The 27,942-nt window shown below is 45.1% G+C and overlaps 2 protein-coding genes across 3 annotated transcripts in view; one reads left to right on the top strand and one right to left on the bottom strand.

The window, feature by feature from the left end:
* Nucleotides 1-5,151, top strand: part of LOC137524240 (WD repeat-containing protein 5B-like) — a 29,111-nt gene extending 23,960 nt beyond the window's left edge. For both annotated transcript variants that reach the window (XM_068243868.1, XM_068243869.1), the window contains exon 11: nt 1,906-5,151. In XM_068243868.1, coding sequence (XP_068099969.1) covers nt 1,906-2,049 — 144 coding nt within the window. In that variant the 3' untranslated portion in view covers nt 2,050-5,151. The remainder of the gene's footprint in view (nt 1-1,905) is intronic.
* LOC137524241 (ADP-ribosylhydrolase ARH1-like) lies at nt 5,095-25,377 on the bottom strand. The gene is made up of 8 exons (XM_068243870.1): nt 25,230-25,377; nt 21,972-22,195; nt 19,677-19,775; nt 15,913-16,018; nt 11,869-11,948; nt 8,648-8,831; nt 7,518-7,732; nt 5,095-5,505 (listed from the first exon to the last, which is right to left on the bottom strand). Exons 1-8 carry the CDS (start codon nt 25,238-25,240, stop codon nt 5,348-5,350), a joined length of 1,077 nt encoding a protein of 358 aa, XP_068099971.1. The 5' UTR covers nt 25,241-25,377; the 3' UTR covers nt 5,095-5,347.
* Nucleotides 25,378-27,942: the final 2,565 nt, after the last annotated feature.

Here is a 27,942-nt window from a genome sequence, read left to right as displayed (position 1 = left end):
TTGAGATAACATTATCTTGTGTTTACTTAATTGTATCAAGTGAGGAACGTAAACACTTCTCTGACTGAGCAGACACTCCAGAACAAAGACAGATACTCAGAAATCATTCCTAGGTACAATACAATAGAAATACACCAGTTATGAATAAAATGCAATTGCAGCTCTCAGATCAAAAAAAAAGTACTTTGGGAACTTGTAATTTCTAAATTAATAATAATACTTATGCATAAAAGCAAATATGATAACTGTATGGGATATAAAAAGTAGGAAAACATGTTTTTATTGAATATTATGTCAGAGTTTTATACCACTTTAACCAGTTCAGCCTTCAGTCGTTTTCACTTTATGCATCCGAGCAATGTTTACCTCCCATTCATTAGCCTATAACTTTATCACTACTTATCACAATGAACTGATCTATATCTTGGTTTTGCTAAGAGCTACCTTACTGTAAATGCATTTTAACAGTAAGAATAAGAAAAAAAATGAAAAAATTCATTATTTGTCAGTTTTCGGCCATTATAGTTTTAAAATAAAACATGCCTCCATAATTAAAACCCACGTATTGTATTTGCCCATATGTCACGGTTATTTCACCGTTTAAATTATGTCCCTATCACAATGTATTGCGACAATATTTTATTTGGAAATAAAAGAGCATTTTTTCTGTTTTGCATCCATCACTATTTACAAGCTTATAAAAAAAAATAGAGAGAAATATTTCATCTTTACATAGATATTTAACAAGTTTAGACCCTTTGGTAAATATTTATGTGTTGGTTTTTTTTTTTTAATAGTTTTTTTTTTTTTTTTTTTTATTAAACATTTTATGTGGGCATTTTTGGGAGGGTGGGATATAAATAGTGTTTTATTTGGGGAAATATTTGTGTATTCCAATGTTTTTTTACTGTTACTTGTAGTTTTACTTTTTGGCCAGATGGCAATCTTGAGTTTGTTTACATGACGTCACTCCAAGCGTACAATGTACGCTTAGAGGGACAGAGCTTCAGAAAAAGCGTAGCTTCCGAGAGAAGCTGTCGCTTTTTCAGCGGGGGAGAGGAATCAGTGATCGGGCACCATAGCCCGATACATTGATTCCTGGGCTACCGAATCCGCGGCCGGGAGTGCGCGTGCACGATCGGCCGCGGTAGCGCGCGGATGCGCACGTGGCCTCCTGGACGTAGGTACTACGTCCAGGAGGCATAAATGGTTAAACTTAAAGGGTACTTGAAGTGACACAGGACAACATAATGACTTGAATACAAAAAGGGGAGAAAACTGAGAGCCCATTATGGTGTAGTAAGTACAGGTTTGTTGCAGGAGACAAAACTTCCATAGCTGAAATACTCACAAGTGTGGGCTGCCACTTAGGCAACCACTGTTATTGCAGGTGGGGAGATAACCACTGACCTGAAGGTTAAGAAGGAGGAGAACATGAAGGAGCGGAGGAGACATGGGGGACAGAAGGGGACACATGAGGTACAAGGGGTACACAATAATTGGGGGAGAACATCTACAAGACACTCTTGGACTATGGACGCACCATTTTTAGTATATTTTTTCCCCTGGTTTTTGCCCTCTAAACCTAGGTGCGTCTTATAATTCGGAGCATCATATGCCGAAAAATATGGCATGTTTTTAACTTTTAAACACAAAATAAAACTCTGGTATACCAGGAAAGAGGAGTCCAGCTGTAGCTACAATCGTTCATCTTATCGGTTTATTTTAAGTTCAGGTTTGTTTTAAACTTATTGTTTTTAAAAATGTGAATCGGTCATTTAACATCATAAAAAATGAGGTGCATCTGGTTAATGTAACACTGAAAATATTCCACATGTAGCTAGGTTTCCCTGTTCCCTCAGTACTTTCCACTCACCTGTGCTCCTCTCCTTCTCTCCCAATTAGACTCGGGGAAGCCTGATTGATCTTCCAGGAGGAGTCTATTGTCTTGATGTGGCCACTTCCAGTTCTTCTCCAGCGCCACTCATTGCCATAACCTCCAGCCACAAACTCTTCCTGGTCCGTCCTACGGGGACTGCATTTTCATAACTCTTCCTTCATTGATGGAACCAACACGCTGACATTCTGCTGCTACAAGCCAACAGGCTGGACTTGTCAAACTGGTGCTTACTTTTCGCCTCAATCTTGACCTATGCATGAAGAGTCAGTCCTATTCCCACCAATATCTCGTAGTCTGGTAGATGTTGGAAAGTTGAGTCACCTGACAGTTCCCAGTTTATGTTGGGGAACTCTGCTGTGCTTTAGGGTGCGCACATCCAATTTTGATTGCCCAGTTTTACCACATTCATGTGCATAAATTTTAGTATGCCGCCGGTGAGTTGAGCACAGCGTGAGCCATCAAATCCCCAGCGGCATTAAGTGCAATTCCCCCTCTGAGTTGTAGCAACTCAGAAGGAGATGTAATTTGGGATCCGGCGATTGCTGGAACCCTAAATTATCCTTACATGCCCTGCGAACTATAACAGTAGTGGTTTTGGTGCTTGACGCTGAGCGTAGTGCACTATGAAATCACCTGCTTCGTTCCATGTAGTTTGATAACTTTATTTTTATGGTGATAGGATATGGTCCTCCTGCCATCCGCTATTGATTCCTTTAAAAGGGTCCGCGCTCTTCAATGGTGGGCCAGAGGACGGTGTTTAGAAGCCTCCTCAGGACTCAGAGGCTTCCCTCCTCTTAGGTTTGTGTTTAATTTTTAGGCCTCAGCCTCAGGTACACTTAAAAATAAGAAGACGATCAAGCAGGAGAAAAATTGAGCACCAATTTTTGGACTTTGTGTTTTTGCAGTTTGTTTGAGAACTTACCTACACAATATGTTGATACTATTCAAAATGTGTTGGCCTTCAAACTACATGAAAGTGGTAAAATTAGCCAATCAAAACTGGATGCGAGTACGCAGCCTTAGTTTGTTTGCCCACCTGCCTCATTCTGTTAATGGTCATGAAGTGAACTTCAATAATTTTAGGTGCATATATCCAGTTAGGTTAGGGTTAACAAAAGACAACATGTGGTTAGGGATGGTTTCTCCTCTGGGACCCTTTTCCTGTAAAAAAAAAATAAAAAATCCATGCTAACTCCACCCCCTTCAGCCAAGGATCAAAAATAAGTTACTTCATTGCCATCAATTATCCAAATGTGATGCCACACACAATTCTTAGTTCTCTGGGTCTTCAAGAGTCCTACAATAGTTTTTGGTTTAGGGCCGGGAATCCCCATAGGTGCGTGTAACGGGGGTTGAAAGGATGGAAATCCCATCTTTGGGCTGGTTCACACCAAAACCCGCTAGCAGATCCGCAAAATGCTAGCAGATTTTTAAACGCTTTTTTTTATTTTTATGAGGCGTTTTGCGGATTGCTGCTGCGGTTTTCAGTATAGTAGATTTCATATATTGTTACAGTAAAGCTGTTACTGAACAGCTTCTGTAACAAAAACGCCGGCAAACCGCTCTGAAGTGCCGTTTTTCAGAGCGGTTTGCGTTTTTCCTATACTTAACATTGAGGCAGAAACGCATCCGAAATCCAAAAAATGCCTCACCCAGGCATTTTTCGTTTCTGCAAAACGCCTGCCGCTCTGGTGTGCACCACCCCATTGAGATACATTGACCAAGCAGATCCGCAGCCGCAAGCGGATCTGAAAACGCCCAAAAAGCCGCTCGGTGTGCACCAGCCCTTTCTGTTAGAGAGAAGATAAAATAAATTCCTGAAGAAGAGCTTCAATTGGTGAAGTCAGGATTATGTGAAAAGTCAGGAAAAGTATTAGGGATTATGGAAGACAAAATTTAAGTGCAAATTTTAGGTTGAGGCTGTCCTGGTGTGCTTGGTGGCATAATAATAAAGTTTGGTTGGGGGTTTAAGGTTAGCGTTAAGCGGGAAAAGGAGATCCATGAAGGGCAGGTTAGTGTCGGGCTAGGGATGGGTGGTGGCAACATGTTGGTCATTGGCCTCAATTCACGGAGCATTATCAAACACTTTATCAAACGTTTGATAATTTACCTCATGGGTAAAATCTCATTTTAAATTCACTAATGTGTTATATATTTATCGAATGTTTTACCGATAAAACGTTCAACAAATATATAACACCTTAGTGAGCTTTTACCCATGAGGTAAATTATCAAACGTTTGATAATGTTCCGTGAATTGAAGCCATTTTGTGTATTTTTCTCCAAAACCTAATACAGTATCCTGCAGTCGCTTTACGTGTTTCATATAAGGGACTTCTTCTTGAACCTTTACAATTATATTCTATACTATGAGTTATGCATATGCAGCTGGATGTATGAGAACATACCAAGGCAAACCGAAACAACCCGAGTTCCAAAGCGGTGGAGGACCACTCATATTTATAGTGACTAAATCACTTTACTAAGGTTCCCAGGAGATGCCAGAGTGACTGAACCCACCAGATTCCCCCTATCTGAAATATCACACTTGTGTCAACTGATTCCATCATTTAAGTTTGAAAAAGTGCCTATGCCTAGCCATGCGATCTACCAACATTGGTCCTGTCCAAATGCTTTATGGAGGCTCCTCAATGCATAAAAAATAGGCTAATAAAGCTGTAGATTTTATAAAAAGAGAGGTAATCTTACCTCCCTTTAAGAATTTGGACCAGTCTATTGAAAAACGTTTTTTTTAGTTGAGCACATAAAATTGGCAATGCGTTTTGCAGGCGTTTGCCCCCTTCCTCAGGTCAGTGAAAAAACAGGTGCCTTAACTGCAATGTCTGTTTAGCAAGCATGAGTGCCTTCAACAAATGCCTTATATGGTTCATAACTCGCGCTACTCAAACATCGGTGTTTTGATTGTATTTGTGACTGCCGTGTCTGGAGTTTGTCTTGTCCGTTTATGGTTTCTGTTGTGGAATAATCCTGCCCGTCTGATGTGCTTCTGCCGCTAATTGGCCAAGCCTAAGTGTTCTCAGGTGCCTGAACAGAAACCGAAGCACATTCCACATGCTAACGTGTTGTGAAGAAGCTCTCAGAAACCAAATATGTACAGTATATTTGTAAGTACACCTCAGGCCAAAGCCACACTTCACTGTAACAACACTGATCAGCGTGTAACACCAACAAAATAACGTTGTTTGTTTTTTATTACATTGCTAATAAAAACATTTTGACAGCAAATCACACGACCGTGTCTATGTCATCGTTCTTTCCATAGGAAATATGCTGTTATTTGTGGAGTTTGATTTGTCATCTGTTAATCTTCAAGTGCAGTAAGATTAGAACTCGCCTTCTAAAGGGGAAGATGCAGTGCTCTGTAGGTCACGGAGTATAAAAGGTGTGATTGTCCATGATTGGTAACCACTTGCCCTTCCTCCGCCCTCAGTGCCCCGGCCAAGCCAACTTGTGCAAGGATTTGGCTACGTTCTCCAATCTGTCTCTGTACTCCAGCTGGCTGTAATTCCCCTCCGGTACCCCCGACAGTCCGTGCAGCGCCCCCCAGCAAGAGCCGGCAATGACGCCCGTGGAGTCGCTGTCACCTGAACATGGGAAGCAAAACAAGACAGGATTAAGTGAGAGATAGGTTGGTGCCTATGGGTAGGTTGTTGAGCCTACATCCCATTTGACTACTCTCATGTTCCTCAGTGCTCCTCATGGGAAAAGGAGTAAACCGCAGGGACGTAACTACAAATCATAGGGCCCCCCAGCAAAACTTTGATGAGCCCCATGATGTTCACACCCTTTTCCTTATCTACCTACTGGAGACCCACACCCATAACAAGTGTAGCCACAAAAAACACATTATCTCCTGTAGTTACACTCCTGGCAAACAGCACTCACTGGAAGATCCTAACTTGTTCGGGATTATCCATATTTAGCCAGGTCTCACATTTTAGATATAGCTATAGCAGGCTTATGTTCAAACCTGGCCTATACTTCTCAGTCCATATAGCTGCAACACTAACATATGCTGTGGAGTTATGAAAATGGACAACGGGGTCTAGACGGTTCAAGGATCGGTTTTGAGATTTTTTACTGTCAATGGAAAAACAGATCTCACCAATGTTGGACAGCATTGGGGGAAGCCTACAATTACACTGGAACCCGAAAGATTTTTATTAACAGGAATATGACAAGTCAACTTGTTTCATGGACCTTAAAGGGGAACTTCAGCCTAAACAAACATACTGTCATTAAGTTACATTAGTTATGTTAATTAGAATAGATGGGTAATATAATTTTTTACCCACCCTGTTTTAAAAGAACAGGCAAATGTTTGTGATTTATGGGAGCTGCCATCTTTGTCATGGGGGCAGCCATCTTTTTGGTTGAAAGGAGGTGACAGGGAGCAGGAGACACAGTTCCAACTGTCCTGTGTCCTGATTACCCCTCCTAGCTGCACACGCTAGGCTTCAATGTCAAATTAAAAATGTAAAAAAAAAAAAAAAAAAAAAAATTGCACCAAAACAGCAGAACGAGAGCAACAACTTCAGAAATCCCATCATGCTTTGCACAGCATCAGGGGAAAGAAGCCCGGGCAGTTTTCTTCTGTGCAGCTAAAAATGAGGCTTGTATAAGAGAAACAAAGTTCTGATGCTGTGAAACTGTTAAAGAAACACCAGGCCTTTTCAGTGCTGCTGAGTCGATTTTTAGTCCGGAGGTTCACTTTAAAGGGAACCTAAACTGAGAAGGATGTGGATTTTTACCTTTTCAAATAATACCAGTTGCCTGACTGCCCTGCTGATCCTGTGTCACTAATACTTTCAGCCACAGCCCCTGAACAAGCCTGCAGATCAGGCACTCTAACTGAAGTCAGACTGGATTAGCTGCATGCTTGTTTCAGGTGTGCGATTCAGCCACTACTGCAGCCAAAGACATCAGCAGGGCTGCCAAGCAACTGGTATTGTTTAAAAGGAAAAATCCAAATCCCTCTCAGTTTAGATTACCTTTAAAACCTTACTTCCTCAGGATTATAATATTCAGAGAGAAGACACGTTTAAAAAGGTACCTGAGACGGGGAGGAAGAAAATATACATACCTGGGGCTTCCTCCCGCCCCCTCCAGATTGACCGCTCCCCGCCATCCTCCTATGCCACCTGCATCTTCTTCAGTTGGCCGTGGAAAGACCTCCTCGGCAAATGCTGATGTCCTGGGCTATGGACACCAAGCAGTTTCTATTGGGTTTGGGTGTAAACCTGTCCCAGATAGATCTAAGAGGGTGAACTATCTGAGTGAGGATCATCCAAAACAAGTTATAATCTTTGTTATGGCTGTCATCTGTTCTTTATCTCATTGGACAACTTGCTGATGAAGTGCAGCATCAACCTTTTCGGACCAACATCTCCCCCGTGGAAGGAAAAGTACTTTTATTAATTTTGCCTACTCCTGCTACCTTCAGTTTGACTTAAGGCCCTTTCAGGTGAGCAACTGTCTCTTCTGTGTTTCTGGGCAGTCCATAAACTTAAACAATCAAATCAACCAACCGTTTAGGTCTAGGATATTGAGAGAGGAGAGGGCATGACAAGAAGACATTGGGTGTGGCAGGACTTACCACCATGGAACATGGAACGGCTACACAGCTCCTCCCAGGAATCACCCGCTCCTAAAAGGGCATCATACGCAATCATTGGAGCATCGTGGCCACTCCTCCCCGCCCAGTCATCCAGACACCAGCGGGCGTATTCCTTGTCCCTCTCTGCAGGGCCGTACTGAGATGGAAACACGGCATGTCCGGAACCCTGAGACAACCCCCTTTCTGACAGGTACCTAAGAAGGAAAAACAGCACATCTGTCAATTTCAACTGCATCTTCCAATTTCAGGAAACAGTTTTATTTGAAATTTTCCCTCTGTTGTTGCATCCGAAGAGGTGATAACATTATCTTTTATTTGCATTCCTTTTTCTGCTACAATTAGTAAACATCAGCAAAGTGCTGAAACTGAGCTCTCTCTGCTTCTAGTATATGTGCAGATGAGAAATGATCACTAGATAGATTTGAATATATAAATACAGCAGCTATGTAATAAAATGCAATGGCTTCTGACAAGCGAAGGAAGCCTCAATAGGATCCTGGGGATTTCCTCTGTTCAAGGTAAGGGCTTGTTTTGAACCTGAGCTTCGGTTTGGGTTCTCTTTAAACCAAGTCCTCTGAACTATAAAGCCACCACAATCCAGTGCAATCAATAAAATATTTGCTCTGTGCAACTGCATCAACACTTCTTTGCTGAACCGCTATGCTCAATCCTCTCCTTGCAGTCTCACTCAATCTTATAGGTAGTCCCGCTCTTTCCCACTTTAGAGTTTCACTCGTTCTAAGTGTCTCGGTTTCCTCACGTTAGATTCCTCCTTCCATGTGCCCTTCCACTCATTCGATTCTCACTAATTTTTCTTAAGGATCTTACTATTTCTGCTGAGGTTGATCACAAAGAAGGTAGCTGGAAAAACTCGTGCTTTTTCATGTACTCGAGTTCAGATATTTCACCAATGGAGTCCCTTAGGAAGAAACTCTTGACTGCGTCCTTTGTGACTTGATTCAGTCCTTGATTTGATTGATTGACCTTTACTTGACTTGATTTAGTCTTTCAGCATATGATGAAATATCTGGCTTGTGTAGAGTAACCTACTACTATACAAATGTGAATAGAACCTCTCCATGCTGCCCCCACCTGCCTCCTTCCCTTACCTCTCCCAGCTTTCCCGGAAATACTCCCACACTTCCAGATGGCATTCCACATCACTTCCTGTAGAGCGGATGTAGTCCTGGGCCAGAGGCAAGGCCTCCAGCAAGCGAAGCCCCCACATCTCCAGAGGGACCCTCTGTACGGCCAGGGCTGTGAATAGAGCAGATGCCAGAGATCCCAGGTACCCTACAAGAGGAGAAGAGAGAGAGAGGTGAGGAAGGAATATCTGAGTACAGGGAATGACTTCAGATGTGGTGTGTGAACCAGACTGTCAATAAGAAATATGGAAAGCTAGACTTGGATACACAAGGCCATGTTTATGCAGTATTGGCAATCTGTTGATCACATTTCTGCCAAAGCAGCGATCTGAAGGTCCATTCACTTGGATCGCCATCCTATAGATAGTCTGTATAAAGCACAAAGTATACACTGGTGTTGGTGTCTCTAGGTTTGCGTTGTACTGTACCTGTCCCAAAGGGCATACAATACCCACTACCTATCCTCCTGTATTCTATTTATTGCCTTTTAAATAATGCACATGGCTTGGCTGCCCTGCTGATTCTCTGCCTCTAATACTTTTAACCATAGACTCTGAACAAGCATGCAGATCAGATCTTTGTCTTAAAGTAGAGTGACCAGATTTTTGTGGATCCAACCTGGGACGGGGAGGGGGGGGGGGGCGCGTGCAGCGCCGGAAAAATGGGCGTGGCCATGACATTGTATGGGCGGAGCTAACGTAATGATGTAACAGCGAGGCATAAGAAAGCAGTGTTTATGCCATGATGTGGACAAACGAGACTTTGCATCATGGGTGTGCAGAAACTGTGTGATGCTAATAGTATACCGTAACCACAAAGCAGCAAACATAGCCATCTATGACCATTAAATAATAAATGCAGTAACAGTTACCCCGGACACCAGAAAATAAACGCAATAGGCAACATGTCAGCACAAAATAACCGCAATGCGGGCAACATGTCAGTATAAAATAAATGCAATGCGGGCAAACATGTCAGTACAAAATAAACGCAATGCGGGCAACATGTCGGTACAAAATAAACGCAATGCGGGCAAACATTTCACCAGAAAAGAAACGCACTGCGGGCAAACATTTCACCAGAAAAGAAAGCATTTACTCACCTGGCAGAAGTCTCCGGCCTCTGGCGCACTGCTCCTGGGACCGTCTTACTTCTCCTGCAGTCTCCCGTGCTGACAGGGCTACGGCAAGATGGCGCCCGAAGCCCTGTACTGGAGACACAAATAGGTCTCCAGTACAGGGCTTCGGCAGCCATCTTGCCGTAGCCCTGCTCGCCTGCCGGTGTCGGAAACAGACACCGGAAGAGGAGGCTGGAGCGGGGCTGCAGGCAATGAACTGGCACGGCGCTGCCAGTTCATTGAGGAGAGAGTGGCCAGAGTCCCGAGGCCGGGACGTCCCACTGCTGAAAGCGGGACGTTTCCCGGGACCTCATTAAGCCTGGGACAGCGGACCCCGAATCCGGGACGTGTCCCGGGCAATCCGGGACGTCTGGTCACTCTACTTAAAGTGCACATGAGACGGAGGTATTTAAAAAAAAAAAAAAATCATACATTCCTGGTGCTTCCTCTAGGCTGATCACTCCCTTAGTCGTTCACATCTAAAAATGAAATCGCTGACGTCAGCAATTTTAATTTTTTGGGGTTTTTTTGTGCGTTATTTACCCCTCCCACGCTGGCGCCCCACTGCACGCTACGATTTTGTGCAAAGTGCTTTTGCAGAGCGATTCCGTTTTTTCACTCTTTGACCCGGAAAAGGATACATACAATGTATTCTTAAAGGGAACCCGAGGTGAGAATAATATTGAGGCTGCCATATTTATCTCCTTTTAAGCAATACCAGTTGCCTGGCTGCCGTGCTGGTCCTCTGCCTCTAATTCTTTCAACCATAGACCCTGAACAAACATGTAGCAGGTCGGGGGTTTCTGACAATATTGTCAGATCTGACAAGATTAGCTGCATGCTTGTTTTTGGTGTAATTCAGTTCACTACTGCAGCCAATAGATCAGCAGGACTGCCAGGCAACTAGTATTGCTTAAAAGGATATAAATTTGGCAGCCTCCATATCACTCTCACCTCGGGTTCACTTTAAAATTGCGAGCGTAATCTCCGCACAAAGCCTATTTTGTGAGGATTTAGTGCACTTCCTATACCTTCCATTAGACCAAAATCGCCCCAAAAATGGTACAAGATCCACGGGGGAACTGCACACCTACCAGGGCCGGGCCGAGGCATAGGCTGGAGAGGCTCCAGCCTCAGGGCGCAGTGTAGGAGGGGGCGCAGAAATCATTCAGCTTTCATTCCTAATTGTGTTTGAAGCAGAAAGAAATAAGAAAAGGGGATACGTGGCAGTGACTGCAAGCCAGATAACTAGATATTAAGGTGTTGGGGAGGTTGTGGGCCCTGTGGCGCCTCTTAGTCTAATAGCAATCAGTGTTTGATGGCTCGGGTGGCAGGGATGGAGGGGCGCACTTTGGTGTCTCAGCCTTGGGTGCTGGAGGACCTTGTCCCGGCTCTGACACCTACCATGGAGGTGCAGGATTAAAAATATCAAATTGTAAAATCCAGTAATCCGCACACTCTGTATGAACCAAGTTCAGAGTTCTGTGTTTTGCTGCCTTGACAAAGGGGACCCTGCGTGGCCCCGAAACGAATCGTTGGTCGATGGAATGCCAAAAATGGTACAGGCACCGCTTTGCAGAGCGCAAAACGGACGAAACGCGCTGATATGAACCTTCTCATAGAGATTTATTGCAAAAGCATTTATGGGCGATTTTGAAAAGCACCTGCGCTTGAAAAAAGGCTGAAAATTCCCTAGATGTGAACAAGCCCTCACTGTACACCTGCACTGCCTAAACCCTCCGCAATTCGGCCAGTCGGCACAAGCGCAGTCCGCCATGCGCGTTCCCCTGTCTTGCTCGAATAGCTGGAAACATTTTGCGCCTGTGCAGTGTACCCAAGACCGAAGGCCTTTATGGCCGGATTGCGGAGGATCTGAGCGGCACAGGAGGACGGCGGTGACGGGGCGATCAGCCTGGAGGGGGCCAGAGGAAGCCCCAGGCATGTATAATTTTTTTTTAAAATACCCCCGTCTCGGGGGCAGATCTATGAGGTCTGTGAAGCAGGAAGCAATAGTCAGTGATGGGAGTGTGACCGATTGGCTCTATGTGTCCCAGCAATGGGATCTTACCTGTAGGGTGGTTGTGAGTCATTTTCCCGCTCTCCACACTGACGGCGACCAGCTGCTGCAGGTCCGACGGCCTGGGGAACCTAGAAAGAGCAAGCACTAGAATATAAAATGCACACATGGTTTATTCCTTGGATATGTTTTTTTGTTTTAATGTTGGATTGCTTGGGCTGGGTAGAGCCACTCCTTTCCTCCTCAGTCAGGACAGCAGTGCCACCTCTTCCCATCTGCTGTGCAAGTCAAATGAAACACTGCTGCTCTCCTGCCTTCCGCCTCCTCACTCACTGTCAGACTCCTCACACAGCACAACAAGCTACTTTTCCCCAGTGATGACTTCTTCACCTCGCTCTCCTACTCTGACTGCATGCTATTAGTGTAAACACACAGTACAAACATGTCGCCCCTGTAATCTCTGTGTCTGATGCAATTGTTTCACCTTGATTGATGAGAGACCCGGCCCTGCCCCCTGGTATCTGATATTCAGCACTTTTTGTTTTGTTTTTATGGAGAGTGACCGACCGCAATCTAAAAGGAGAATCCACGGAGACAGCTTTTTAGCGACCCTCCTTTGCTCATTTATCCAAGTGCTGTAAATATTACACTATATTGGCGCTCCTAGTGTTTTCTGTTTTGTCTTTGCTGCCTGTGATGATCCGCTCAGCTGGCTGCACACGCAGACAGCTGTTTGTCCATTCCTCTAGTCTGTGGGCTGCAGGTCTCTGGAACAGAGACCTGTCTTTCCATTGCAAGTTTCTGGTCTGTTCTCTTGCTGGGGAATTTGCATACATTCGTTATGCAAATCCCCTACCTGCCTTTTTTGATGACTGGCACTATAAGAGCTTTATGTTTCCCAGAAGGCTTTGCTGGTCATTTCCCTTCCATGGTCTGTTCCTGATGGACACTGCTGGAGTGTCAGCCATTGCTATCTAGTATAGTTAATTCCTGGGGGTTGCTTTAGGCTTCCCTTCTAGCCCAGTCAGGTTGTATTATCTGTACTGCCTGTTCTGTCTTGTCTTGCCTGTTGCCATTGTCCTGTCCCAACGGTGGTCGACAGGAAATGGTTCTGATCTCTGTTCTTAGAGTATAGCTGGTGCAGCGGTTGCTACCAGCTCTTCTGTTCTGTCTCCTGGGATCGCGCTAGCTACTTTTCGCTAGAGCTGGGCATCCTTCTGTTCTGTCTTCTGGGATCGCGCTAGCCACTTTTCGCTAGCGCTGGGGATCCTTCAGTTCTGTCTCCTGGGATCGCGCTAGCTACTTTTCGCTAGCGCTGGGGATCCTTCTGTTCTGCTACTCTGTACCTGGATCGCACTCGCTTCTCGCTAGTGCTGTGGATCCTATCTCTCGCTTGTCCCTGTTTTCGTGTGTCTGTCTTGTCTGCTACGCTTGCTGGAGGCTCGGTGAGGTAACTGTTAAGCAAGCGCTCGCGTCCTCTGTTTCATGTTTGTCTGTTAATGGTTAGTTAGGCGTGCTTGTCTCTATTGTGCTTATCACGTGGAGACCGCGCATAACCGCGCGCACTGTTGCGAATGAGTGCGGTGTTCGCGGTTAGCTAGCGTTTGTTATTTTCCGTATCTCCTTATTGTATTATTTGCTGTGCCTTTGCTACCCTCGTATTCTATTCTGATCTGCCTTGTGTCACGTCTGGCGATCGCACCTCTCGCGATCACGTTCCTATTTCATATCTGCTGTTGTGTGTGCGCGGTCGAGGGGTGGCGACTGGATTGGCGCACACACATACAACCTGTCCCTTTGCTCGTTCTCATTCGCAATCGCCTCTCTTGCGATTGCGTTCTGCGCTTCGTACAATTCCTGTCTGGCATTTGTGGAGGTACAGAGGATTGGTTCCTCTGCACTCCCTAGCGCCATCTGCCGACAGGAATTTCCCTCTACAGGTGCGTAGCACCTTTTGCTGGGTGCCTGCAATTACACGCTTGTGGAGGATTTCCGCCCTGTCAGCGCACGCGTTGTGCGCTGATCACGGAGAAAGTTTCACAATCGTTACACTGCCCCTGGAACTCATCCCGTGAAGCTCCTCCCCTGGACACACCTACTATCTATGACACAGGAGGAGAAGAGGACTGGCTCAAACTCCTCCTCCTTCTCTTCTTCCTCCTCCCAAGGGAAAATTCCTCCAATGGGGCACAGGCAGCAATAAAAAAAATAAAAAAAAAATAAAAATCTTATGATGCCCATACATGGTACCTTTTCATCCAATCTTACCATTTCTATGTAGTATAATGGTAAATTAAGTGAATATACTGAAAGGATAATTTAGGCAGTTCCCTTATATTACATAGAAATGGTAAGATTGTATGAAAAAAAAAAAAATTGTACCATGTATGGGCACCATTACACATTGCTAAAGATGGCCACTAATGGTCCAATATTCCAAACAATCAACTGGACGATCTGATAAATGTGATCAGTGGGAAATGATCGATTGAGCCCACTGATGGAAATGGAATAAGTACCCAATCTGATTCGAACAATGGAATTGATCTGAAAAATGGATCAATTCCATTAAAGGGAACATGAAGTGAGAGGTATACGGAGGCTGCCATATATATTTCCTTTTAAACAATACCAGTTACCTGGCACTCCTGCTGATCCTCTGTTTCTTATACGTTTAGCCACAGCCCCTGGAATAAGCATGCAGCAGATCAGGTACTTTGACTCAGCAGACTCAGGTTTTACTGGATTAGCCATATGCTTGTTCCAGGGTTTTGACTCAGACACTTCTTATGCCAGAAGATCAATAGGGCTGGTATTGTATAAAAGGAAATAAATATGGCCGCCTCCATATTCCTCTCACCTCGGGTTCCCTTTAATGAGGTCGGATACATGTTCACTTCCTATTGGTGGATATGAGCGATCATTTCCAATCGATGGCAATTATTGGACTAGTCGGTCGATCTTTCCAGAACCGAGAAGACCTGCCGGGAGTACGTCTCCGCCGCGGTGGAGGAAGAAGAAGCCGGTCCAGCCGTCCGGACTGGTATGTATGAAAACTCCCTGCCGCCTGCTCTGCCCTGCCAGGCTGGGGGAGCCACACTTCCCCAGCGGCAGGAAAAATGAGGGCCTTTATTTGCCTGCTAAAGGATTGAAGGCTACAACAACAACAAATAACATTAGTAAAGCGCTTTTCTCCCTCAAGACTCAAAGCGCCTAAGCGTGGCTCAGACCAGTAATTGGTTTATTGGTAAATTGTGGTACAGAGGAAGAACTCTAGAAGTCCGGAAATGTCAGGCTAAACAGGTGGCTTTTCAGTCTGGATATGAATAGCTCCAGGGATGGTGCTGTCTTTACTGGGTGTGGCAGGGAGTTGCAAACGATAGGGGCAGCATGACAGAAAGCTCTGGCACCAAAGATTCTGAGGTGCACTCCGGGGGTGACCACGTTTATGGATCCTGCTGATCCGAGGTTGTGAGAGGTGTGGTGCAGCTTCAGCAAGTCCTTCATGTATCCAGGGCCCAGATTGTGCAGGGATTTGAATGTCAGCCATCCAATCTTGAAGATAATTCTCCATTCTACTGGTAGCCAGTGCAGTGAGTGAAGGATCGGTGTAATGTGACAGTGGCGAGGCTGGTATACACAATGCAATTTTTTCCGTCAGAACAATGGGTCGAGCGATCATTTCTGGCAGGTTTGCTTTTTAGATCAGTACTGCACAAAATCAATCTCGTTCTCGACCGGGAGCAGATCAGACATGCCGAAAATTGATTGACCTGTCGATCTGACGTAAAAATTGCATTGTGTGTACCAGCCTTTAGTCCTTTTCACAACTAAAATAAAAAAAACGTGTAAGATGACAACCGTTTACCACCTATACCTGGGACAGATCAGAACACAGTGGAGATTGCAGGAAGGTGCAGCAACCACAATTTGTTTTAATTTAATAATCGCAGGTTAGCCTGGATTTATAAAAAAAAAAAAAAAAAGTTCTTGTTGTGAAAGCTGCACATGACTGCAGTCATTCAATTAGTTCTCTAACCTGTTAGCATCCCCCACTATACTCTGATATGGCCAAGATAAGAGTGGCAGACTCACCTTAGGCCTATACACATGGCTCTCATTGCTGCCCCGCATCCAGTCGCTGTGGGATTAAATGGGATCCGATATCCTCCAGGCTTCCCGGGATGCAGCTGTGATGTTCCTGAATAGACAATACAGGAGATAAGGCCAAACGTAAAGTGTTCCCTAATCCTGTGCAGCACAGCTTTTAAAGTGGACCTGAACTCTTGCACAGGACAACATAGAGAAATGCACCCTGTATGTATTTAGAGAGTTTAACCTGTCTAATTCCCTCCTCATTTTTAACTGATCACAAGTGTAATTTGAGCCCTCAGCTGTGTAAGCTGGCTGCCTAGGGCAGAGCAGCTAATTTGTAAACACAGTATGTTAACCCTATGTCTGCTTCCATGAAAGCAGGAAGTAGATACACTGCATATTTATTGCAGGATTTTTATCAGCTGTAACAAAGATCAGGTAATCAAATTTTTATTTTTTATTTTTTATTTTTTTAATATATAACCTGCAAAATGCTCATCTGTCAAACACATAAAAAGAGTACGTGTGTGCGTGCGCAGAACTGCTCAGAGAAAACTGAGTTCAAACCAATAAAATAATAAGGAAGAAATAACACATTTAGACAATGGCAACGCATTTCGTGGGCTCAACCCACTTCATCAGGCCAAGTTTTTGTTCCTAAACAATAGTGCAGCTGAGCTTTAAGAAGTACTGGAAGCCAGCTGCATTATTGTTTAGTCACAAATATTTGGCCTAATGGCTTTGGAACGATTGCGGAATTACCTCCGTGGTCAGCGCACAAGATGTGCGCTGACACTGCGGAAGTCCTCCACAAGCGTATAAAATAACAGAACCCAGTTGTGGTGCAGAGCACCTGTAGAGAGAAAGTGAGCACAGAGACAGAATGTATGTGTGTCCACCAATCTAGTCACCACCCAAAACACACAACAGCGGAAACCAAGTGGGAACGCAACCGCAAGAATGGCGATTGCTTACAGTGACACAAGACCGAGTAGAGACAGAGCACAAGTGTAGCGAGAAAGACACAGCAAACAATGATAAGAACGCCAAGGAAAATAACAACCGCTAGCTAAACGCGAACTCCACACTCATTCGCAACAGAGAACGCGTTTAAGACATGATCACCGCGCGTTAGGCGCCCAGTGACAAGCGTGCCACCCTAACTAACCAATGTAACATGAAAATGAATAGGGAACGCGAACGCTTGCTAAACGGTTACCTCACCGAGCCTACAGCAAGCGTTCGTACCAGACAAGACAGACAGAAGGAGTAACCAGTAGCAACCGCAGCTCTGGCCTACACTCCCAGACAAAGTACAGAAGGAACCACCGCCACTACCGCTAGGGCGGATGCGATCCAGACAGACAGAACGAATTCCTGTCGACCGCCGCTGGCGACAAGACAATCGCAACAGACAAGACAGAATAGGCAGTACAAATTAAACACAAACCTGACTGCACTAAATAGGAGTGCAAGGAGCACTCCCCAAGAATTAACTACACTAAGATAGCAATGGCTGACACTCCAGGTGAGTTAGCAGGAACAAACCTCTATGACCAGCAAGGAATTCTGGGAGCAAAAAGGTATTTATACGGCAAGCCATCAAAGGAAGCAACTAAGCAATTTGCATGACAAGTGAATGCAAATTCCTCACCAGCAGAGCAACTCTGAAACTTGCAGTGTGAAGACAGGTCTCCTTTCCAGGGACCTGCAGCACTCAGACCTACAAAATGGTCAAAAAGCTGTCTGTCTGTGCAGATAGCAGATCGGATCATTACAGGCTTGAGGCCACGAAATGTGTCGCCATTGTCCAATAAATAATTGTGTTTTTACACCAGTCTCAGTGTCATCTTTTGAGGTAAGCCATCGCTTTCCTATTGCAGCATAGTATCCAGCATCCGGCACCAGTGGAGATCACCTGATGCCAGATACATGTGCTTGCTGGTTGCTTGATCAACCGGCCAAAAAAAAAAGCACTTATCTCCCCACGGGTGCAGGCAGAATACTCACCGAGCCTCCACCAATCCTCCAATGATGTCCTACATCGCCTCACAGGGTCCAAGCGGCTTTTCGTGCATGGAAGCCAGAGTGTCAACTGACCCACATCGAATTATGCGACATGCTGACTTGCATGCACGGACGCCAGAAGCCGCTAGGAACCCGGGAGGTGATGCAGGACATTGCTGGAGGATCGGTGAGAATTTTGCAGCTCCACAACCCCCCCAGAACACTCCAAGACAGAGATCCTGGTTATCTATCAGGCATGCCAGTTAGTTGACACTACGGGTTGCCTTAAAGAGAAACTCCAACCAAGAATTGAACTTTATCCCAATCAGTAGCTGATACCCCCTTTTACATGAGAAATAGAATGATTTTCACAAACAGACCATCAGGGGGCGCTGTGTGACTGATTTTGTGCTGAAACCCCTCCCACAAGAGGCTCTAAATACCGCGGTACTCCTGGCAAACTGCCACAATGTAACAATGTTCACAGACAGGAAATGGCTGTTTACAGCTGTCTAACAGCCAGAACAGCTAGAAACAGCCTCATAACATGCCCACAGTAACAATGTCACCATGTAATACATGTCAGAATGTGAATCTGGGAGAGGAAAGATTTTACAATGAGCAAACACTGACTAAATCATTCATACATAATTATGGTAAAAATGAAGCACTTTTTTTATTATATTATTTTCACTGGAGTTCCTCTTTAATTCTGGATAACGGGGACTCTGCTGTATTTTTATTGGTTTTATCGTCATCTAGGTGGGCTTGGCCCCCCCCCCACTTGTGTTGTTACACTCCTGTTGGAAGTCTGTTCCTCCCCGCCTGCTCTGGCTGTAGTCCCTATTATTTTTTCCAAGAGAGCGACCAGTCAAGAAGAATCCAATGATCACCCGAGTGGAGACGAGAAGTGTTGGTGTTCGAATTCTGGACCACGTGGTTTGGAACCTGATCAGCTGCATTTAGCACCAGACAGCAGCATGGGGTGCGTTCTATTTAGCTGTGATACTTCCTCCTCCCAGCTTGGAATCAGGAAGTATCAGAGCTAAATAGAACACACCCCTTCCTGCTGTTTGGTGCTGAAATGGTGCCAAATGTGGCTGTTCAAGTTCTGAACCATGTGGTGCCGAATTCAAACATCAGCACCAGAGATGGGTTTGTAATCTCCACCTGCCTACTTAGTGGGTTGCCTTACAGTAACCTGATTGTGAGTACCTCGCCTCTCTTAGTCTCCCCAAGAAACTCATAGCCACTACACCATTTGGGCTCCTCTCTGTGCTTATCTTTGAAGTTGCAGTTGAAGTCCTCTCATGTTCTACATAAAAAGAGAAAAATGTTGTTGCTCCGATTACCAAGCTACAGAGAGTATATTTATTGGTGTGCTTGGAGTTGTGTTTTGTGTTTAAAGCGGACCTAAACTCAGAACTTCCTGTCTGCTCTAAAAGATAAGCAACAGCATAATAACCTTTAAAGAAAAGTATTTATTTGTTACATCTGATACATACAAATCCTGCATTAAATCTGTGGTGTGTCTACTTCCTGCTTTCATGGAAGCAGACATATTGTTAACATCCTGTGTTTACAAATTAGCTGCTCTAATGAGGCAGCCAGCTGGCACAGCCAAGAGATCAAATTACAGTTGTGATTAGTCACAGAGAGGGAGAATTAGGCTAAACTCTCTAAATACACACAGGGTGTATTCCTCTGTATGTTCCTTCTGTCTTGTGTAAGAGTTCAGGTTCACTTTAACAACTTACCCAGAATGCTAGTGGGCCCAGGCTTCCTCCCCTCCATATCGGACATGGCAGCCACATATCTCCTGGCCAGCTCCTGGTACAGCTCTTCATCCAGCTTCCCTGCCATAAACAGAGATGCACATAAGCATGGTGTTTTGTATGCAAAATGAGAATACAACTCCTGTGAGAAAACTTTGGAGAAAAGTTTATTGAATTTCCACTCTTTCGTAGTCTTCTATTAAGATACTCATAATACGGTTTCCAGTACTCGACACTTGCTGGGCTTCCAGCAGTGATGCACACAGGAAGGGAGGAGGAATCCTCACATTTGTGGGGATGCTGGCTCTGCGTATACAGCAGTTGGAATAAGCACTCCCATCTCAGTAACAACTGGCAGGTATGCAAGGGAGCCTTTTGCTATGAAGCCTAGGTGTAGCCTAGGAAAACAGTAAACACAGAGTTGCCTAACTCTAACCTAGAACACTACTTGACACGCCTTTTATTTTCAGCACCCAATCTTCTCATCTTCGGTGCTGGTTACCAAATTCTTCTTCCAGGTAGTCCCCCCGCCAATGATGAAGGCACTCCAGTTAATACGCTATAGCCAAGCAAAGTCTGCCTCCAACCGAGCTGCTGCCACCCCTTTTCCCAGGTGGTCTCCACCCAACTGCTCCTGAGTCCCCAGGACCCCTGCACGAAGTGTGGCTGGCTGCATTTTAATATCTCACCTGTCCTGGCATGCTGCTACATCCATGCTCTGTCTTCAGCCTTGCTGCCTGCCTCTTCTCGCCAGATCATGGAGGCGAAACAAGCAGCAGGTAGGGAGATGGAGCAGCGTGCGGATAGGCAAGTTAATACAATGCAGCCAGCCACACATCGTGCAGGAGCCCTGGGGGTTCGGGAACAGTCAGGCAGAGAAGAGGGTGAAGAATCCTGGGTAAGGAGAGGGTCAGAGCACCCCTCTATGTAAAGACTCACCACCACTGGTGCAGACCAGGCTTGTTGCAATAAGGTTGTCTCTGCAAGGAGGGGATCCAGATTGGCAGCCTGTGGTCCAGGAGGTCTCTGGTAGAAAAAAGAAGTTGTGGCCTGGTGCAGGCATTGAAGCCGGGGACTCGAGTAGTTGGCACGGCCCGCGAACAGCCGGCCTCCAGCATGGTGCTCCAGCCGATTTAGCTGGTTTCCCCCCCAAAGTTATAGAGAGGACCAGGGGGACGAGTGGAGCCTGTGTGTGGCCTTCTCAACTTGAAATGCCCCCCACATCTGGTGGCGCAGGGGGCCCAGCAGCAGTTGGGGGCCCTGAGGTAATTGCCCCAACTTGCCATAATGGCAGTACTGGCCCTGGGTCCACCCGCTGCATGCAAAGTTTTTCCTACCAGAAGAATATTTAAAAAAAAAAATTTTTTTTAAAAAACCCAATCCAGGTATACTTGATTATTCATCTCCTCTAATTTGATGATGATAATAATAAAATAATTGCTGCATAATTTTAAATTTAGCACTGCCTTTTGATGAAAGGATCACTATCGCAGAAAACTTTCAAATTTAAAGTACATACTGTACATATAAAAATGTACATTTCGCCCAAAGTAAAATGCACTATAAATGTTTTTTTTCCTATGTTACTGACCCTGAGGGCCCATTCACACATGCTGATCGCAAAACGCTAGCGATTTTGCTATTGTTTTGCTCTGGGGTTTTTGGCAATTAACGCCCCCCCCCCCCCCCCCCCAAAAAAATCACCATTCATACCTGGCGATTTTTTAGCAATCGCGTTTTGCGCTTCTATAGCACTAAAACGCGATCGCCAGGAAATCGTCTGAAAATGGTGCAGGCTACGCGTTTGCTTTTAGCGTTTTTGGGAGATTTGCACAAATGAGAATGGGCCAATAGACTTATTACCCTAGTGTTTTGAAAAGCGCTAGCGTTTGAGCGTTTTGACGAAGTCGCCGGCAAAACGCTCAAGTGTGAATGGGCCCTTACAGTATGCAGTAAAAAGCTGACAGAGCTGACAGGTTTTGGACTAGTCCATCTAATCATGGGTATCAGATGTCAGCCAGCTTCCCTAATTGCTTATAAACATTATTTTGGCAGTAGGACTGAGTAACTGCTGATATCCCCCATAAGGAAAAGGACTAGTCCAAAATCTGTCAGATTGTTACCACCTCCTGTAAGTGACAGCGGCATAGGATAAAAGTGATTTATAGTGCATTTTTACTCTGGGGGAAATGCACATTTATATGCAATTTTAAACATTTTTAACAATAGTTGTCTTTTATGCCAAAAATAATTCAAACTCTACTCTTTCTCGCCCACCTGTTGCCAGGCTTTCTCCGGTTGCCAGGTGGAGAACGGTGTCATCACTGACCGGCCAATCAGGAAGGGATGCAGTGATATTCTGCAGCCCACCCAGTTCCTTCAGCTCGCTGTGAATCTGGGCTCCGGACTTGCAGTACTCCCACAGCTGGTTCCTGTAGCCCAAAGCGTCCCCTGCAGCACTCAGCAACATGGCCGCCACGTACAGATCGCTGGAGGGCACCCTGGAAATATACGGGATAGGAAGGTTACTGAGCATCTTTCTGACAGCAGGACTGCAAATAAGAACTTTCAAAAGTAAATCTGGCACTAGTCTAGTTTAGGGGACTCAGCAGGAAATCTCATAAGGAGCAGTTCTCCAATCACAGCAACTTCTACAGCACAAAGCGTTCTGATTGGCCGAATAGTGAGGGAGTAGTTTACTACAACCTGTCTGAAATCTAGCAGTTAGGGAGGGTGCCGTCCACCCAATCACATTAGCCGAATTTCCTTATGAGGTTTCCTGCTGGGTCCTCTCACACTTCACACTGCAGATTGGTGGCGCAGTAGCTGTACCACACCACCAAAAACAGGCCTTCGGCAATTACCACAAAAGGAAGCGGTAATCCCTATCTGGCATCAGGCCAAACAGGAAGTGATGCTCACTTCCTGTTTGGCAGGGGCATTTCTAGGTTCCTGGGAGATCCAGGGCACCCCTGGGCACCAAAAAGAAAAGATTGTGCGGTGCGCACAATGGATTCCAGCGTGGAGCCAGGAGACCACAGCCGCAGACCTCTCTTCCTCCTGCTGTTTCCCCGATGCTCGGTTTCTGCGAATGACGCGATCTGAGGTCTGATAAGGGGAGCCAGAAAGGACGGGGCACATGGGCCATAATAAAATCGGGGCACCATGGCAACATGTTCATGGGCGGTGCCCTGGATCAAATGGCCTAGCGACGCCCCTGCTGTTTGGCAATCGATGACATGCGCAGAAGGGTGTTGCTAAAATACGCTTCCGCACATGCACGATACCGAAAACTGCGGCGTTTTTTTTTTAAAATGTATGCACAATACCATAGACTTACATGACATTCTGTCTGAAGCAGATTTCCGCAGGACGCCGCAGGAGGCGCACGGTAACAAAAGTTTGGACGTGAGTTAGGGCACTTCTGGCGCAGCGCACCGCAACGTAGGGAGGGTGAATTACCCCAAAGACTTTAATTAGGCTACAGTAAATTTACCGCACCGCCTCAGTGTGAAAGGGCCCTCAAGTAGACTAGCACCGTAAATCTAGTTGATCTTAGGCCTGGTTTCCACTTGTGTGTTTTGTGTCAGATTTTTCTCATTGATTTGGCAACTCGTGGTAGTGAATGGGGTTGTTTCCTTTCAATGTGAATTTTCGTACGCGTTCATACGCGTGAAAAAAAATCTGAGGTCCTGCATCATTTTTTCGTACATCGCCAATGATTTGCGTACAATGCTTTGCATTTGCATTGTTATTGAAGTGAAATTTTGCATTAAATCCATGGTTACAGGAAGTTGTCAGCAGTCATGACTAAGCTGTTACTAGGCAAATTATGTTATATTGGACTCATGCAAAATTTTTGCGTATGAAAATTTGCATAAAAACGCGTACAAATTTACAAGCGAATTTTCACCAATTCCAGCTTGCAAGGAAATTGTATGCAGCTTGGTAATCAACCAATCAGAATTAACAAGGAGTTCATTTGATTTTTCCAATTCCAAGCAATATACAATTTGCATTTGTGGCGTAGTGGTTAGCGCTCTCTTGCCTTGCAGCGCTGGGTCCTCAGATCGAATCCCAGCCAGGGCGCTATCTGCATGTAGTTTGTATGTTCTCTCTGTGTCTGCGTGGGTTTCCTCCAGGCACTCCAATTTCCTCCCACATCCCCAAAACATACAGATATGTTAATTGGCTCCCCCCTAAAATGGCCCTAGACTATAATACATGCACACACATATGACTATGGTAGGGACTAGATTGTGAGCCCCTCTGGAGGGACAGCTAATGACAAGACACTATCCTCTGTACAGCGCTGTGGAATATGTCAGCGCTATACAAATACTAAATAATAATATTAGTCCCATAGTAATGTCATTGCATTGTGATAATATTATCTGTTAGCCATAGACCCTGAACAAGCATGCAGATTAGACGTTTCTGAGTCTGAGTAAAATCAGATTGGTTTATCCACATGCTTGTTTCTGGTCGGAGATTCAGACAATACTGATGCCAGAAAGATCAGCAGGGCTGCCAGGCAACAGGTATTGTTTACAATTAATAAATATGGCAGCCTCCATATACGACTCTCACTTCAGGTGTGCTTTCATCTCTACTACGCTAGGGATATATTGATCGTCTGCTGGATTGGGCTGTTAAAGGAAACCTAAACTGAGAGGGATATGTATGTTTCCTTTTAAAGGAGAACTGTAGTGAGAGGTATATGGAGGCTGCCACATTTATTTCCTTTTAAGCAATACCAGTTGCCTGGCTGTCCTGCTGATCTCTTTGGCTGCAGTAGTGGCTGAATCACACACCTGAAACAAGCATGCAGCTAATCCAGTCTGACTTCAGTCAGAGCATCTGATCTGCATGCTTGTTGAGGGGCTGTGGCTAAAAGTATTAGAGACACAGGATCAGCAGGAGAGTCAGGCAACTGGTATTTATTATTTAAGGCTGCTTACACACCAAGACGTTACAGGCGCACGTTAGTGCGCCTGTAACGCTCCCCCAACGCACAGCAATGTAACACAAGTGGGCTGTTCACACAGCCCACGTTGCGTTACATGTAACGCTGCACGTCCTGTGCAAAGTGCAGCATGCTACGGCGTTGGAGCGGCTATAGCCGCGTTAGACTGTTTGCACATGCGCAGTGGGGGGCGGAGAGGAGGCAGGGAGAGCCAGCTTCAGTAGCCGCGCACATGGCTACTTAATATTCACTGCACTGGCGGGCGCTGATTGGCCGGCGGGACCACGTGATGCGGAGTGTCTCGCTCCGCATCACGTGGTCCCGCTGGCCAATCAGCGCCACTCTGGGAGACATTATAGGACTCGAGCCGCCTAACGCGGCTCACTCTACCGTCGGCTCTTGCAGCACCATACGTTGTGTTAGGTGCACGTTATGCGACCTTAACGTGCCACCTAATGCAACGTCTTGGTGTGCAAGAAGCCTTAAGGAAAAATCCATATCCTTCTCAGTTTAGGTTCCCTTTAATGACCGGTGTGTGGACAGCTGTATACACACAGCGCCTCTCTTACGTGTTGTCCATGATGGCGTGTCTTCAGTCTGTGGAGTTAGGAGTCTCCTGAGTGAAAGTTCCAGTCCTCTCTCTATTCCATGATGTTTCCGCAGCCAGTGAAGTCTCCTCTCTTCCTCTGAGTCTACAGTTCAGCTTTTGTGTGAACTGGTTCCGGGGTGGGGGGAGGGCTAACCCCACTAGATCTCCCCCCCTGCCTGCGCCTCTGTATAAGGACAGCACTTTCTGCTTCTATATCAGGCTGGGAGCTCAGCCAGTACAAAGGGCAGAGTTCTCAGCACACGGCCAGGGCTGCACAACAACCACAACAACACACATCCTCTTTATTTCCAGTATATTGTCTGATGTATTGTCCTTCCACATCCTGGAATAGCAATATGCAGTATTTTATTTTAAGAATATAAGTATTATGTTAGCTAATGTAAGTATAAAACAGCACTAATAACATACTAGATAGAAAACGAAGAAAAAAAATCCTCTTTTCTTTGCTTTTATTGGGCTCTATTTAGGGCTCGTTTCCACTATAGCGAATCTGCATGCGGTGTCCGCATGCGGATTCGCATAGGCAATGCAAGTGGATGGGGCTGTTTCCACTTGTGCGGCTGCGGGAGCGTTTTTTTGTGCGGCAGAAATCTGCACGGCAGAGCCGTCAGATTTCGCGTGCGAGAGGAATGCACGGGAATCGTCGCTAATGCTTTTAATAGGGAAACCGCATGCGGGTTGAGCATGCGGTTTTTGCCGCGAAATCGCATGCGATTTCGCATAGGTATAATGTTAATTTACACAGGCAGCGACATGGTTAAATTCGCACATACCCTTACCTATGCGGAATCGCATGCGAAATCGCGGCAAAACCGCATGCGGAATCGCACCCGCATGCGATTTTGTCCGCGGTGGAATGCAGGCGATTCCGCACCGCAACAGTGGAAACAAGCCCTAACAATCGCACATGCAGTAAGAGATTTTTTTACCGCTATATGATAAATGTGATAAATTCCGCATTTTTTCAACATTCACTAAAAATGTTCCGCATGTTTCCCGCGTGGGGGAATAATGCGTAAAAAAAATTGGGAAACGTGTAATTACATAGTAAACATGCGGAAACCATGCGTAAAAAAAAGTGGCATAAAAAACTTGTTCAAAAAAATAAATAAATTGAAAGTCCCTGAAATATCACCAAGTACTAGTAGGTGAGAAAAAAATCGGCAGTCAGAGATAAGGCGCCCCCCCCCCCCCCCCCCTTTTTTTTTTTTCTTCTTGTGAATTTAGATTTTTTTTTGCGGGAATTACCGACTTTTGCTGACTTTTACCGCATTTTTTTACGCATGCGGGTAAACAATGCGTACAATTTTTTACGCATGCTGAAAATTATCATGTGTAAAAATGTGTGGATGTCAAGATGGTCTTTTTTTTAGTCGGTAATTTACCGCAAGTGCATTTCCGCATGCAGAAAATGATTGTGAATAGAGCCCATTTTGCGTTAGGCCAGTTTCACATTGCGGATTGGCGCTCAGGGGCCGCACTGCACCGCCAAAAACAGGTCTTCGCGTATTACCGTGTTAGTAGTACATGGTATTCCTTGTCCGGCAGTCGGCCAAGCAGGGAGTGACACTCACTTCCTGTGGCCGAAGCAATCACGGACGTGGAAGCGTATTGCTAAAAATACGCTTCCACGCATGTGTGACACATACAACTTGCAGCGGGTTTACAAACACACGTCGCCATAGACTTACATGACTTCCAGTCCGCCGCAGGTCACCGCAGAGACACGCGGTGACGTAAGTTTGCCCTTGCGATGGAGATGCAGCAAAAACATCACTTCTGTCATATCGCCCCGCTGAAAAAGGCCCCATACACTAAATAGCCCCCATATACGCTTAGGTCACCAAAATTATAGGGTATGTTACGGGGAAAAGTGGGAACAAGAAAAAAAATACCTTGCAGTTTTTGAAAAAAAAAGCGGTTTTTAAAATTCAAAAAAAACATTTTTTTTTCGGGGAAAATTATATTTTGTTGTGTTACACTTTCAAGGAACGTAAAATGACATGAAGGCCCCTAGTTTAATTTACCTGGAGTCAGCTGCAGTCATAGAAAATGCCATGCTACTACAAAACATTTTATTTAAAAGAATAATTATTTAGAAGAATATTAATAAATGCTTTGATGTTTCCATGGATCTTCAAAAAACACTTGTTTTAAAGTGCGGTAAATTAAAAAAAAAAACATCCTTTCTATTTTAATCAGACTACTTCTTAGGGTGCCCACCAATGCCCATTTTGCAGGCCGATCAACCCCTCGATCCAATAATTTTATCCGATTGAGGCCTAGAACCCATTAGAGCGATTTTTTTTTTGGAGCATTTAGGGAACGCTTAAATCGCTAGTGCTTTCTCTAAACGCTCTGCCAATGTAAATAAATGTAACAAATTCCACAGCAGTGATTGCGGTTAGCAAAATCGCAATCGGAGGACATGCAGCATTTTGGGCGCGTTTGCGTTTCAATGTAAAGTATTGAAGCACTGGCAAATCACTCATGCATAGCTACACATAGCGATTTGAGTGCAATTGCAAACTGTAAATAAAATTATGGTACATTGAAAGAAACAATCAGAATTAAAATCGCTAATCTCAAATCGCTACACAATCGCTGGCAAAAAGCTTACACTTTTTAAAATCACTCTCAAAAGCGCTCATGAAATCGCTTACAAAATTAAA

This window comes from Hyperolius riggenbachi, chromosome 7, assembly GCF_040937935.1.
Source record: "Hyperolius riggenbachi isolate aHypRig1 chromosome 7, aHypRig1.pri, whole genome shotgun sequence".
NCBI lineage: Eukaryota > Metazoa > Chordata > Amphibia > Anura > Hyperoliidae > Hyperolius > Hyperolius riggenbachi.
The sequence above is the reverse complement of the archived record's forward strand: the minus strand, read 5'-3'. Positions and strand labels throughout refer to the sequence as shown.